The sequence below is a fragment of the Enhydra lutris genome, unplaced genomic scaffold, assembly GCF_002288905.1.
Source record: "Enhydra lutris kenyoni isolate GAN:26980312 unplaced genomic scaffold, ASM228890v2 scaffoldscaffold11, whole genome shotgun sequence".
In the NCBI taxonomy this organism is placed as follows: Eukaryota; Metazoa; Chordata; class Mammalia; order Carnivora; family Mustelidae; genus Enhydra; species Enhydra lutris.
Window position 1 is genome coordinate 35,949,826 of NW_019154095.1, and position 13,558 is coordinate 35,963,383.

General features: G+C 36.5%; 1 protein-coding gene across 1 annotated transcript in view; it reads left to right on the forward strand.

The window, feature by feature from the left end:
- LOC111144478 (ADAM metallopeptidase domain 32) overlaps positions 1–13,558 on the forward strand; it is a 192,555-nt gene that overhangs the window by 94,281 nt on the left and 84,716 nt on the right. Inside the window, exon 14 of the mRNA XM_022498780.1 lies at positions 11,978–12,155. Within this exon, the coding sequence (XP_022354488.1) occupies positions 11,978–12,155 (178 nt within the window). The remainder of the gene's footprint in view (positions 1–11,977; positions 12,156–13,558) is intronic.

Sequence of the window (13,558 nt, forward strand, 5' to 3'; positions counted from 1 at the left end):
ACCAATTAGCTGTAAATGGACCAAGTACTACAAAATATAAACCTGAAATTTTAAGTGTAAGAGAGTTGGAAAGAGAAATACCATTAAGAACAGTCAAAGATAACAAATCCAATTGCAAAAATACGTTAGCAAGGGAATGAGACTGTATTTTGTGAAATCTCATAGTGAGGATTGTTAAAAACATGTCAGAATAGAGTGGCAGGATGGATAAAAGAACATGACCCATCTGTATGCCGCCTACAACAGAAAAAAAAACACACACAAACTGAAAGTGAAGGTTTGGAGAGAGATATTACATGCAAATGGAAGCTAAAATAGTCTGGAGTAGCAATAGCTCTATCAGACAAAATAGACTATTTTTTTTAAGACAACAAAAGTATTTATTGCAGGAAATGTCAGAACTTTGTTGAATTTCATTACAAATAATTTTTTTAATTCTATTTTTATTTTGATTTGTTTTTTGTTGCATTAAAAATTTTTTTTTAGGTGGTTAACATACACTGCAATACTGGTTTTTGGAGTGATTCATCACTTAGGTGCAGCACTCAGTGCTCATCATTCACAAGTGTTCTCCTTAATACCAATCACCCATCTAACCCATCCTCCACTCATATCACTCCATCAACCCTCAGTTTGTTTCTATTGTTAAGAGTCTCTTACAGCTTGTTTCCCTCTCTTTTTTTTTCTTTTCCCTATCCCCATATGTTCATCTGTTTTCTTTGTTAAATTCAACATATGTGAGGTCATAGGGTATTTGCTTTTCTCTGACTGTCTTATTTTACTCAGCATAATACACTCCAGCTCCATCCAAGTGATTGCAAATGGCAAGATTACATTCTTTTTGTTGGCTGAGTAATATTTCATTGTATATATACACATTCACTTCCTTTATCCATTCAACAGTTTATGGACATTTGGGCTTTCTCCATAGTTTGGCTATTGTTGATAATGCTGCTATAAATTTCGAGGTACATGTATCCTTTTGAATCACTATTTTTGTATCCTTTTGATAAATACCTAGAAATGCAATTGCTGGGTCATAGGGTAGCTCTATTTTTAACATTTGGACAAAGGTCCATACTGTTCTCCAGAGTGGCTGTACCAGTTTGCATTCCCACCAGAAGGGTGAGAGGGCTCCCCTTTCTCTGCATCCTGGCCAACACCTGTGGTTTTAGCCATTCTGACAGGTTTGAGATGGTATCTCATAATGGTTTTAATTTTTATTTTGATAATGATGAGTGGTGTTGAGCATTTTTTCATCTGTCTGTTAGCCATATGGATGTCTTTTTTGGAACAGTGTCAGTTCATGTCTTCTGCCCATTTCTTAACTGGGTTATTTATTTTTTAGGTATTGACTTTGATAAGTAAAGTCTTTATACATTTTGAATACTAACCCTTTATCAGAAATGTCATTTGCAAATATCTTCTCCCATTCCATATGTTACCTTTTAGTTTTGTTGATTGTTTGCTTTGCTGTGCAGAGGCTTTTTACTTGAAGTCCTGATAGTTCATTTTTTGTTTTGTTTCCCTTTCCTGTGGTGAATGTCTATTAAGAAGTTGCTATGGCCTAAGTCAAAGACATTTCTGCCTTCCTCTAGGATTTTCATGGTTTCCACTCTCACATTAAGGTCTTTAACCCATTTTGAATTTATTTTTGGGTATGGTGTAAGAAAGTAGTACAGTTTCATTCTTTTGCATGTTGCTGTCCAGTTTTCCCAACGTCATTTGTTGAAGAGACTGTCTTTTTTCTGTTGGATGTTCTTTCTTGCTTTGTTGAGGATTAGTTGACCATATAGTTTTGGGTCCACTTCTGGGTTCTCTATGGTGTTCCATTCATCTGTGTGTCTATTTTTATGCCAGTACCGTAGTGTCCTGATGACTACAGCTTCGTAATATAGCTTGAAATCTGGAATCGTGATGCCTCCAGTTTTGTTTTCTTTTTCAGAACTGCTTTGGCTATTTGGGGTCTTTTGTAGTTCCATACAAATTTCAAGATTGTTTGTTCTATTTCTGTGAAAAATGCTGGTGGTATTTTGATAGCGATTTCATTAAATGTGTATATTGCTTTGGGTGGTATAGACATTTTAACAATGTTTATTCTTCTAATCCATGAGCATTGAATGTTTTTCCATTTCTTTGTGTCCTCCTCAATTTCTTTCATAAGTGTTTCTATAGTTTTGAGAGTGGGGATCTTTTTCTTCTTCTTGTTTTTTAAAAAAGATTTATTTATTTATTTATTTGAGAGAGAGAGGGAGAGAACACACATGTGGCGGGAGATGTAGAGGGAGAGAATCTTCAAGCACACACCTCCCCTCCCCCCCGCCATAAGCACAGAGCCTGACACAGGGCTGGGTCTAACAACCTATAAGATCATGACTTGAGCTATAATCAAGAGTTGGATGCTTAACCAACTGAGCCACTCAGGTACCCCTAGATCTTATACTTCTTTAATTAGATTTATTCCTAGTTGTCTTACTGTTTTCAGTGTAACAGCAAATGGGATTGATCCCTTGATTTCTCTTCTCGCTCCTTTATTATTGATGTATAGAAATGCAACAGATTTCTGCACATTGATTTTATATCCTGCAACTTTGCTGAATTCATGGATAGGTTCTGGTAATATTTTGGTGGCATCCTTTGTGTTTTCTACATAGAGCACCATGTCATCTGTGAGGAGTGAAAGTTTGACTTCTTCCTTGCCAATTTGGATGGCTTTTTTTTTCTTTTTGTTGTATGATTGCCGAGGCTAAGAATTTCAGAACTATGTTAAATAATAATGGTGAGAGTAAACATCCTTGTCTTGTTCCTGCCTGTAGGGGAAGGCCTCTCAGTTTTTCCCCATTGAGGAAAAAATTAACTGTTGGTTTTTCTTATATTGTGTTTATGATGTTGAGATATGTTCCATCTATCCCTACTTTGTTGAGGGTTTATATCATGAAAGGATTTTGTATTTTTGTCAAATGCTCTTTCTGCATCTATTGAGAGCATCATATGGTTCTTAACCTTTCTTTTATTAATGTGGTGTATCACACTGATTGATTCGTGGGTGTTAAACCACCCCTGCAGCCAAGGAAAAAAAATCTCATTTGGTTATGGTGAATAATCCTTTAATGTAATGTCGAATTTGCTTTGCTAGTATTTTATTGAGAACTTACGCTTCTGTATTCATCAGGGTTATTGGACATTATTAATTTTCTTTTTTAGTGGGCCTTTGTCTAGTTTTGGAATCAAGGTAATGCAGGCTTTGTAGAACGAGTCGGGAAGATTTCCTTCCATTTCGGTTTTTTGGAACAGTTTCAGAAGAGTAGGTATTAACTCTTTACATGTCTAGTAGAATTCTCCTGGGAAACCATCTGGGTAGGACTTTGTTTGTTGGTAGATTTTTGATTACTGATTCAATTTCTTTGCTGGTTTTGGATCTGTTCAAATTTTTTATTTCTTCCTGGTTCAGTTTTGGTAGTTTATAAGTTTCTATGAATTTGTCCATTGCTCCCAGGTTGCCCAGTTTGTTGGTATATAATTTTTTTTAAAGTATTCTCTTATGATTGTTTTTATTTCTGCAGTGTTGGCTGGGATATTTCCTCTTTCATTCATGATTTTTTAAATTTGGTTTCTTTCTCTTTTCTGCTTGATAAGTCTGGCTAGGGGTTAGCAGTCTTGCTAATCTTTCAAAGAACCAGCTCCTGGTTTCATTGATCTAGTATTCTACTGCTTTTCTGTTTTCTATATCATTGATTTCTGCTCTAATCTTTATTGTTTTCCCTCTCCTCCTGGATTTAGGCTTTATTTTCTGTTTCTTTTCTAGCTCTTGTAGGTGTAAATTTAGGTTGTGTATTTGACTTCTCTTGCTTCTTGAAAAAGGCCTGTACTACTATACTTCCCTCTGGACCAGCTTTGGTGCATCCCAAAGGTTTTAGACTGTCATGTTTTAATTTTCATTTGCTTCCATGTATTTGTTAAGTACTTCTTTAATTTCCTGGTTGACCCATTCATTCTTTGATTGGATATTCTTTAACTTCCATGTATTTGTGGTCCTTCCACATTTTTTCTTGTGGTTGACTTCGAGTTTCATAGCACTGTGGTCTGAAAATACGCATGGTATGATCTCAGTCTTTTTGTACTTGTTGAGGGCTGATTTGTGACCCAGTATGTGATCTATTCTGGAGAATGTTCCATGTACACTCAAAAAGAATGTGTATTCTGCTGCTTTAGGATGAAATGCTCTGAATATATCTGTTAAGTCCATCTGGTTCAGTGAGTCATTTAAAGCCCTTATTTCCAATTACTGATCTGTCCATTGCTGTGAGTGGGGTGTTAAATTCCCCCAGTCATATCGTATTATTATCAACGACTTTAAATTTGTTATTAATTGATTTATATGCTGGCTGCTCCCATGCCGGGGGCATATATATTTACAGTTGTTAGATCTTCTTGTTGGATATACCCTTTTATTATGATATAGTGTCTTTCTTCATCTCTTTAGTACAATCTTTGGCTTAAAATCTAGTTTGTCTGATATAAGGATTGCCACTAGTGTGGCAGTATACATTTTCCAAGTGTACTCCAGGAAGGAAAACAATTTCTCTCAGTGCATCTTGGAGATTCCTACACCACTTTGTGTGCTCTCTGGCCACCATCCTCTTCCTCCCCAGAAGCACACACCACAGTTTCAATCTGGCAAAAGTGTTGTATTTCCAAAACCTGAGAGATTGCATTCCACACTGTTTGCAGAAAAACCTGCCACACTAGTTCCCCTGGCTTCTTGGCCTCTGGTCCCTAGAAGTCTTCTTGTGTGAACCCAAGGCTGCACTCTCTTAACTCTTCTCCTTTTCTCTCCCCATGGAAAGAATTCCCTCCCCTCCTCAGCAGAGCACTTTTTCTCTCCCACAGTTCACTTCCACACACCTCGCAGCTGCCATGCTATCTCCCTCAGCTGCTGAGATCCTTCTTCGAATCCTCAGATGGATTTCCCGAGTGTTCCAAGTGATCTGACATCAATACAGCTCTGTTCAAGGGACAAGGAAAGTCAGGGTCCCCCTATTTCTCCACCATCTTAACTCCTCCTGGCTTTCTTTTGATGTCCATTAGCATGATAGATGATTCTCCAGCTCCCATTTTTAATCTGCTGGTGTCTTAAAGTCTAAAATGTGTCTCTTGCAGGTAGCATATAGATGGATCTTGCTTTTTTTTTTTTTTTTTTAAATACATTCTGATATCCTGTGTTTTTTGACTGGAACATTTATTCCATTTGCATTCAGAGTGATTACTGAAAGATTTGAATTTTGTGCCATTGTGTTACCTATAGAGTTGATGTTTCTGGTGATGTTCTCTGGTCCTTTTTTGTCTTTGTTGCTTTGGTCTTTTTTTCCCCTACTCCAGGGTCCCCCTTAATATTGCCTGCAGGGCTGGTTTAGTGGTCATGAACTCCTTTAGTTTTTGTTTTTCTGAGAAACTCTTTATCTCTCCTTCTATTTTGAATGACAGCCTTGCTGGATAAAGTATTCTTGGCTGCATATTTTTCCCATTCAGCACAGAGTATATCTTGCCAGTTTCTAGTTCAAACATCTTACTTATATCTGGATTCATATATCTGGCCATGTGTGCTTCTTCCTGTTGTTTCTTTTGAGATGAATTTCTCCATCTTTTCATTTTGTCCAGAAAAGAAAAGTAGAAAAACAGCAACAACCACAACAACAACAACAAAATTAGATCCTGGGTGTGTTTTGGTCTGCTTGTTAAAAGAAGTTCCATCTAAAAGTAGATAAATAAACAAGCAAACAAACAAAAAATATAAAATATAAATAAAAATTAAAAAACAATTAAAAAGGAATTAAAAATGAAAAAATGAAAAAATAATAATACAAAATAAAAGTAAAAAAGAAGCTGGATCCTGTTTCCCTTAGAGCTGAAGCTTTGCAACACTCTAAGATCAGTAGACTTGGTGTGTGCAAGATGTTTGTTAGTGCTGGTCTTCTGGGGAGGGACCCTGTTGCCCTGTTTCTCAGGTGGACTCTCTAGGGGGTGAGGGATGGGGGGTGGTACAGGGCTCTGGTCTCCACTAGGTGGCTCTATTTTGCTCCCTGAAGGCTTTCAATGTTGATGGGCAGGATGAAAATGGCAGAACCCCACCCCCCCCAAACCCCATCCTCTAGAACTAGTGCTGAGGGTTTATGCCTCCAACTCCCCAGGACGCCCTCCAGAAGAATAATCAATCGTGTTCCCAGCTGCCCTCAGATCCCTGCCTTCACCTTGCCTGTGTCTGAAATGTTTTATTTCTGGAGTATGACTGGGTTTCAAAACTCCAAATTATAGGGACTCCCCTGGTGTGGACCTGCACTAATTCTGTGGGGGAAGGTCTCACTTCATGTTTCCTGTTGTCAGCCTCTGCCAAGAAAGCAGTCCCATAACTGTGCAGCAGTTCAGAGTTCATGGCAGCGCAGAACAGAGAGCCAGCACCTAGGCTGGCTGCCCTCAGCCGGAGCCCCCATTCCCATGCCTGAAAACAGTGCAGCACATACGTGTCACCTGTTCTCCTTGCGACCCAGGGAATCCTCAGACCACCTTGTCTACTCCTGGGCTTCTGCCCCTCTTTGCCACCTGAGCACCTTTAAGCCGGGGACAATTTTGGCAGTGGCGGATGTCTAATATTTCAGATTTTGTGCTCTGCTTCTTGTAATGCTTTGCAGTAGTGTCCCTAAGCAGGACTACCTCCCTTGCGAAGTACCCAAGTTACATCTCTCCCGTATCAACTCTCTGCACCTCCTGTCTTCCAAAGGTGCTTGCTTTTCTACTTGTAGACTTGCAGTTTTGTTCTCTCAGACTTCAGATTGATTTCTGGATGTTCAGAATTTGATAATTATCCAGCTGTGTTTGAGGAATGAGGCAAGCTTAGGGTCTCCCTACTCTTCTGCCATCCTAACTCCTGCCCCAGGTTTATATAGTGTTCTACATTTTTTATTTGTGAGAAAGTGTTGCAGGATTGCAGAGTTCTTGTCTCACAGAGTCAAAGAATGAATCTTGCAGACACAAAAGGTGAAGTGAAGTGGAAGTTTATTGAGTGAAGGCGAGAGCAGGAAGGAAAGAAAAATCTCTCTAGGGTGAGAAGAGTCCCGAATGGGTTGCTGCTGAGGGCTTTTAGGGGCAATCTTTTATTGAGAACTGACTGGGAAGCTTGTGGTCATGAGATTCTTGGTTTGTTCCCTTATCTTTTGCTCAGCTCTCTCAGCTGTCTACACCTGCCAGGAATAGTTCCAGAGCCCAGTCAGGGAAATCAGGGGCCTCCTCTCTCTCCTGCCTAGACCTTCACCCCTTCCTTACTCATGGGGCAGGACTGGTGGGCAGAAAGGGCTATATTGGGATTGTAAGGATTGACTGTGTACTTTTTAGTGAGTGGGGGTTAGGGATGGCGCAAATCTCCAAGGATTCTGGAAACAAGGCTTTCAGGACATTGAGGGGCCAGGTGATGCCAACATAAAGTTACTTTTTTAAAAAAATTTTTATTTTTTTTAAAGACTTTATTTATTTGTTAGAGAGACAGAGAGAACAAGGGCACAAGCAGGCAGAGTGGGAGAGAGAAGCAGGCTCCCTGCCAAGCAACAAGCCCGATGCAGGACTCGATCCTAGGACTCTAGGATCGTGACCTGAGCCAAAGGCAGTGGCTTAACATACTGAGCCACCCAGGTGTCTCTATAATGTTACTTTTAAACATTAAGGTACTAAGGCTGCCATGAGCTCCTTGAGGAAGGTCATGCTCTGCATGTTTCAGGTTTCCATCAGTGGGCTGCAAGCTGTAAGGAAGTTTTAAGTTACACTTCTTTGCCTTTGTTTCCCATATCAAAGGGACTGTGCTAAGTATGACCGATTCATAGTTGAAAAACAATGAGAAGTCAGAAGTGAAAGTAAGGCATTAATTTTTGAAAACATGCTCTTTCGTAACTGCTCCAACTTTAACATACATATTTATGTACACATATGTATTATACTACAAATTAGATCTAAATTAGCTTTATATAAAAATAATGTATGTGTATATACATATGCTCTTTTTAAAGATTTTATTTATTTATTTGACAGAGATCGCAAGTAGGCAGAGAGGCAGGCAGAGAGAGAGGGGGGCGGGGGGAAGCAGACTTCTTGTTGAGCAAAGATCCTGATGTGGGGCTTGATCCCAGGACCCTGGGATCATGACCTGAGCTGAAGGCAGAGGCTTTAACCCACTGAGCCACCCAGGGGCAGCCTGTTCTTCAATTTCTTATAAAACTCTTGTGTATAGGTATTACCTTACTTTTACAAAATTTTGTATTTCCACAATACATCTCATACATTATTTTAAGTAATTTTCAAAGGAGGCATGTATGTAAGAAAGTATTATTTCCATTTAATGTGTCTTTTAAAGCCCCTGCTTAGTATTAGTAGTAAGCCTAAATGACTTTACATTGGATATACTGTTAATTAACGGCCAAACTTCAGTTGATGTCAATAATATCACCAATGATTCATTGGGCACTTAATAAAAGCCAGAGAGTTCAGTTAGGCACTTTACTTGTTTAATAGTATTTAATCTTCACAACAACCCTGTGAGGTGGATGGATATTATTATCCCTGTTTTGTAGAAGAGAAAACTGAGACTTAGTTAAATTACTTTGTTTAAAACCTCTTAAGTCACAGTGTTGATACTAGTTAACAAGTTTATCTAACCCAAAGCTTTGTTATTTTCTGTACTCCACAATGACTTCATATACAAGACAGTAAATATATTAGAATTAAGTTGAATCAGAAAGCAAGAGAACATTAGCATGCGTTTGAACAGACTTAATTCTTTTTTTTTTTTTTTTTTGAACAGACTTAATTCTTATAATTCAGTGATCCTACTGGCATATTATTTGTATGTTTTAATTTACATCTGCTTTTTAAATGTGGGTTGCTTGTATCTTAAACTCTCACATTTAGGATAGTCTGCACACACAAATGAATTCAAAGGTGAAAAGAAGAAAGGAGCATGGAAAATGGCAAGAGCTATGAATGTAGAAACCTAGAGAAAACTCCTGGCAAGGTTTGCTCTCCTGTCTGGTTCCATCATTTTATAAGGCAAAAATATTTAGAAGGAACATGGCATTATCAGTTATTCAGTGAGATTGAATTATTTTATGAATATTGCTTTCTTTTCATTCCTTGCTAAGACCAATTTCATTAAAATATGGAAGTTTGATTGAAGAAGAGGAGATATCATTTTTCAGAATGGAATACATTGAGGGGAACATGGGCTTTAGAATCTTTCACTTGTTTGTTATATTTTCTAACTCTTAGTTTTCTCTTCTGAAAAATGAGATCATGATAGCTACATTGTATTTTATCCATTACTTGTGAGTATGTAAGTAATAAAGTTACATCTAAGTTATTATCGCTGTGCTGTTACCTCTTATTTGAGGAGTAGGGAAAACATGAGCAATGAGAACAGGAATTTAGGGGAAAAAATGTAGAAGAGAGAAAGGCCTTGAAAGGAAAATGGGGTAGTGGGGAAGATAAATTTTTCTTTTTTCAAAATGCTGTCAAGTGCTAGCCTTCACCTCAAAAAAATGGTAGAGAGCATTTTCCATTTCCAAAGGGAAAGTACCGTTACTTTTTTCTATCACTCAATTTCTTTGTCTCTGAACCTAGAGCTTAGGCTAGTTATATCATAGTTTCAGTAAGCTTTTATAAATAATTTGGAAACAAAACTAACATAGCATTAGAATTCAAAATGTAAAATCTCAACAAAATTAATAGAAAAAATTCTGTACAGTTGATTACAAGTAATCTTTGGGAACACATATTCTTAAGAACTGCTGTTTTGGGGAGCAAAAAGGTGAATAACTTAAGATTATATATAATAGTCCTAAAGTAGTTTCCAGAGCCAAAATATTATATAGTTTTCAATTAAAATTTTCCTCACTTTTCAATTTTAGTGATACTATTATCAAAATTTATGATTTATAGTAAAACATATTCATATTTAATAGTAAATATTTTATTATGTAATGTTCAAAGATGAATTTGAGGGTAAAAAATGTACCTGAATTTGAAATCTTAAAGAGCTGTATGTGTGAATGCTGATCCTGCTAATTTACAAACTGAGTTTTGTGAGGTTTTTAGCTTTTCTAACTTTCTAACTTTAGTTCAATTTCTATAGAATGTTGGTGACAAAACCAGACTCCCTGAATTGTAGTGTGTATTAAATATTCAAGTATTTAAAATATCTAGCTAATAATAGGTACTCAATAAATGTCAGTTTTCTCCTTATCTGATAGAGTTTTACTACATATTGAAAGTGACTCATCTTATGGAAATACTCTCTGAAGCTATCTTTATTAGTGGTATGTGGACATAGTGACATAAAATTTTGATTAATATAAAATTTCTCCGAGATCTGTGAGAAAGATCAGAACCAAGCACAGTATAATCTATTCAGTTTTTTGTTATTATAAAAAATCAATAGACAATTGATTCTGTGTTTGCTAAGTACTGTACTTGTGATAAGTAATACCAATAATAAAGATGATAAAGTTCCTGCCTCAAACAACTTACTACTTAATGAATCATCTATCATATATGTGCTACAAACCTGTGAATAAATAATGAAAAAAACCATTAAAACAGAAAAGATTCAAACTTTCAAAGAGTTTGATTCTTAATTTTATAATAGTCAGGGGAAGGACTGAGGGAGTAGAAGAGAAGTTTGAAGAATTCTTGATATACATCCAGGAATTGACATAAATGGATACAGGGTTTTCTTCATTCCTGGGCAAGAGACATCATATACATGTATAAGTATTTTTCTTTATATACAAGAATTTATATACAGTCATGCCCAGAAACTCAAAATTAATATAATAATGTGTATAAAATAATCTATTTTTAATTTTTTTATTGTGGTAGGAATGCTTAACAGGAATTCTCTTAAAATTTTAAATGTGCAATACAGTATTGTTAATTATAGGTATTTGTCATACAGCAGGTTTCTAAAGTGTACTCATATTGAATAACTGAAACTTTACACCCATTGAATAACTCCCCATTTCCACCTCCTCTTAGTCCCTGACAACCACCATTATACATGGTACAAACTCTGCATCCGTGAGTTTAACTACTTGAAATATATATATGTGAGATCATACAGTGTTTTTCTTCTGTTACTGGCTTACTTCACTTAGAATAATGTCCTCATGGTTCATCCATGTTGTTGCATATGGGTGTATATACATATATATGCATGTATATACATTTTTTTAATCCATTGATTTGTCAATGGAAATTTAGGTTGCTTCCCTATCTTTGCTATTGTGAATAATGCTGCAATGAACGTGGGAGTGCAGATATCTCACTGAGATCCTGGTTTCAGTTAGTTTATATGTATACCCAGAAGTGGGATTGTGGGATCATATGGTAGTTCTATTTTAATGTTGTGAAGAACTTCTCTACTGTTTTCCACAGTGACTGCCCCAATTTACATTCCCACCAACAGTGCACCAAAGATTCCAATTTCTCCATATCCTTGCCAAATCTGATCTTTTAATTTATTTTTTTTTTCAAATCTGATCTTTTTAAATGATAATAGCCATCTTAACAAGTGTGTGGTGATATCTTATTGTGGTTTTGATTTGAAATTCCCTGATGACTAGTGGTATTGAGCACCTTTTCATTTTCCTGTTGGGCATTTATATGTATTTTTTGAATAATAATCTATTCAAGTCTGTGCCCATTTTCTAATTGGCTTGTTAATTTTTTACTATTAAATTGTACTTAATTTTATTTGAATAAGGATATGTATCCCAGTAAATAAAATCACATGATCTACCCAGGAATAATTTTGACCTCTAAGCACTTGTTATAAACATTTATCATTACCTATTCAATTTAACATTTTGAAAGTAATTTATATTATATAGAGATGTGTTTTTGGAAGTGTGCTGCCAATGACATGATATGGATTCACCTCTAGGCGATCAAGTGGTGTGAAGACGTTTAGCAGTTGCAGTTTGAGTACCTTTGAAAATTTCATTTCAAATATGGGTGCCAAATGTCTTCAGAACAAGCCACGAATGCGAAAAAGTGCGGTAGCTCTCTGCGGCAACGGCAGAGTGGAGATAGGTGAAGCGTGTGACTGTGGTACTGAGGAAGTAAGTCTGATAAATAGGAAAGTTAATTAATAAATTAATTGTTTAAGCTCATATCTTTGTCGTAAATGTTACGTATCTCAAATATGACTGAGTACTATGCAGAATATTGACAGTAAGTGAAATTAAGTTTGAAATACATCCAGAATATACTATATAGATGTAGGTTGAAGGATTTTGAACAAGTAGAAAATATACTCCTAAAATTTATTGCTGATGGGAAAAATAGGCAGCTAGAATGAACTTTTGTGTTCTAAACTAAATATCTAAGATCTTTCCATACCTGTGCTTAACCTCTGGATATGTTATAAATGTTTTATTGAAGATTAACATGTCAGCCCTCCACCAAGTATCCTTTAGGGTATTATTCCACAATGGGATCAGTAATATGGTAAGGTAAGGCTATTAATATTACAGTCTGAACATAGGGTGATTTTAATTATACACTTGGTAAGGAAGCTCTGAAAATATCGTGGATGCAAAAGGTCCAGGTTGTAGTACTTTAAGACAATTCAGTATTTGCAGCCATACTGCAGCTATTCTACATTTCCATGATTACAAGATAGATGGAAGTGATATTAGGGTGTGATACGTATATGGGTCTGAATATGCTTGTATCCATACCACACTTTTATTTTTTTAAAGATTTTATTTATTTGACAGAGATCACAAGTAGGCAGAGAGGCAGGCAAAGAGAGAGGAGGAAGCAGGCTCCCTGCTGAGCAGAGAGCCTGATGTGAAGCTTGATCCCAGGACCCTGGGATCATGACCTGAGCCGAAGGCAGAGGCTTTAACCCACTGAGCCACCCAGATTTTGCCATTGGGTAGATCAAGTCCTCCCTCTTAATTCTGTTTCCCTTCCTCCCTTCCTCTTTCTTTTTCTCTCTCTCTTTCTTAATTTCTTTTTCTCTTAATTTCTTTTAAAATATAATTAACATACAGTGTTAAGGTATACCTGAAACTGGTATACCTGAAACTGGTGCACAGTATAATGATTCAACAATTCTGTGCTTTTCTTGGTGCTCTTCATAATAAGTGTACTCTTAATCCTCTTTATCTGTTTTCACTATTCCCCTGCCCATTCCCCTCTAGCAACCACCATTTTTCTGTATTTTTTTGTCTTTTTATTGTTGTTGTTGATTTGTTTCTTAAATTCCACATTTGAGTGAAATCATATGGTATTGATCTTTCTCTGACTGACTTATTTCATTTAGCATTATATTCTCTAGGTCCATCTATGTTGTCACAAATGGCAGTATTTTATTTTTTTCTTTATGGATGAGTAATATGTCATTGTATCTATCTGTCTACCGTTATATTTATAGATATAGATACAGATCTATCTCCCACATCTTCTTTGTCCATTCATCTATCATAGGACACTTGAGTTGCTTCCATACCTTGGC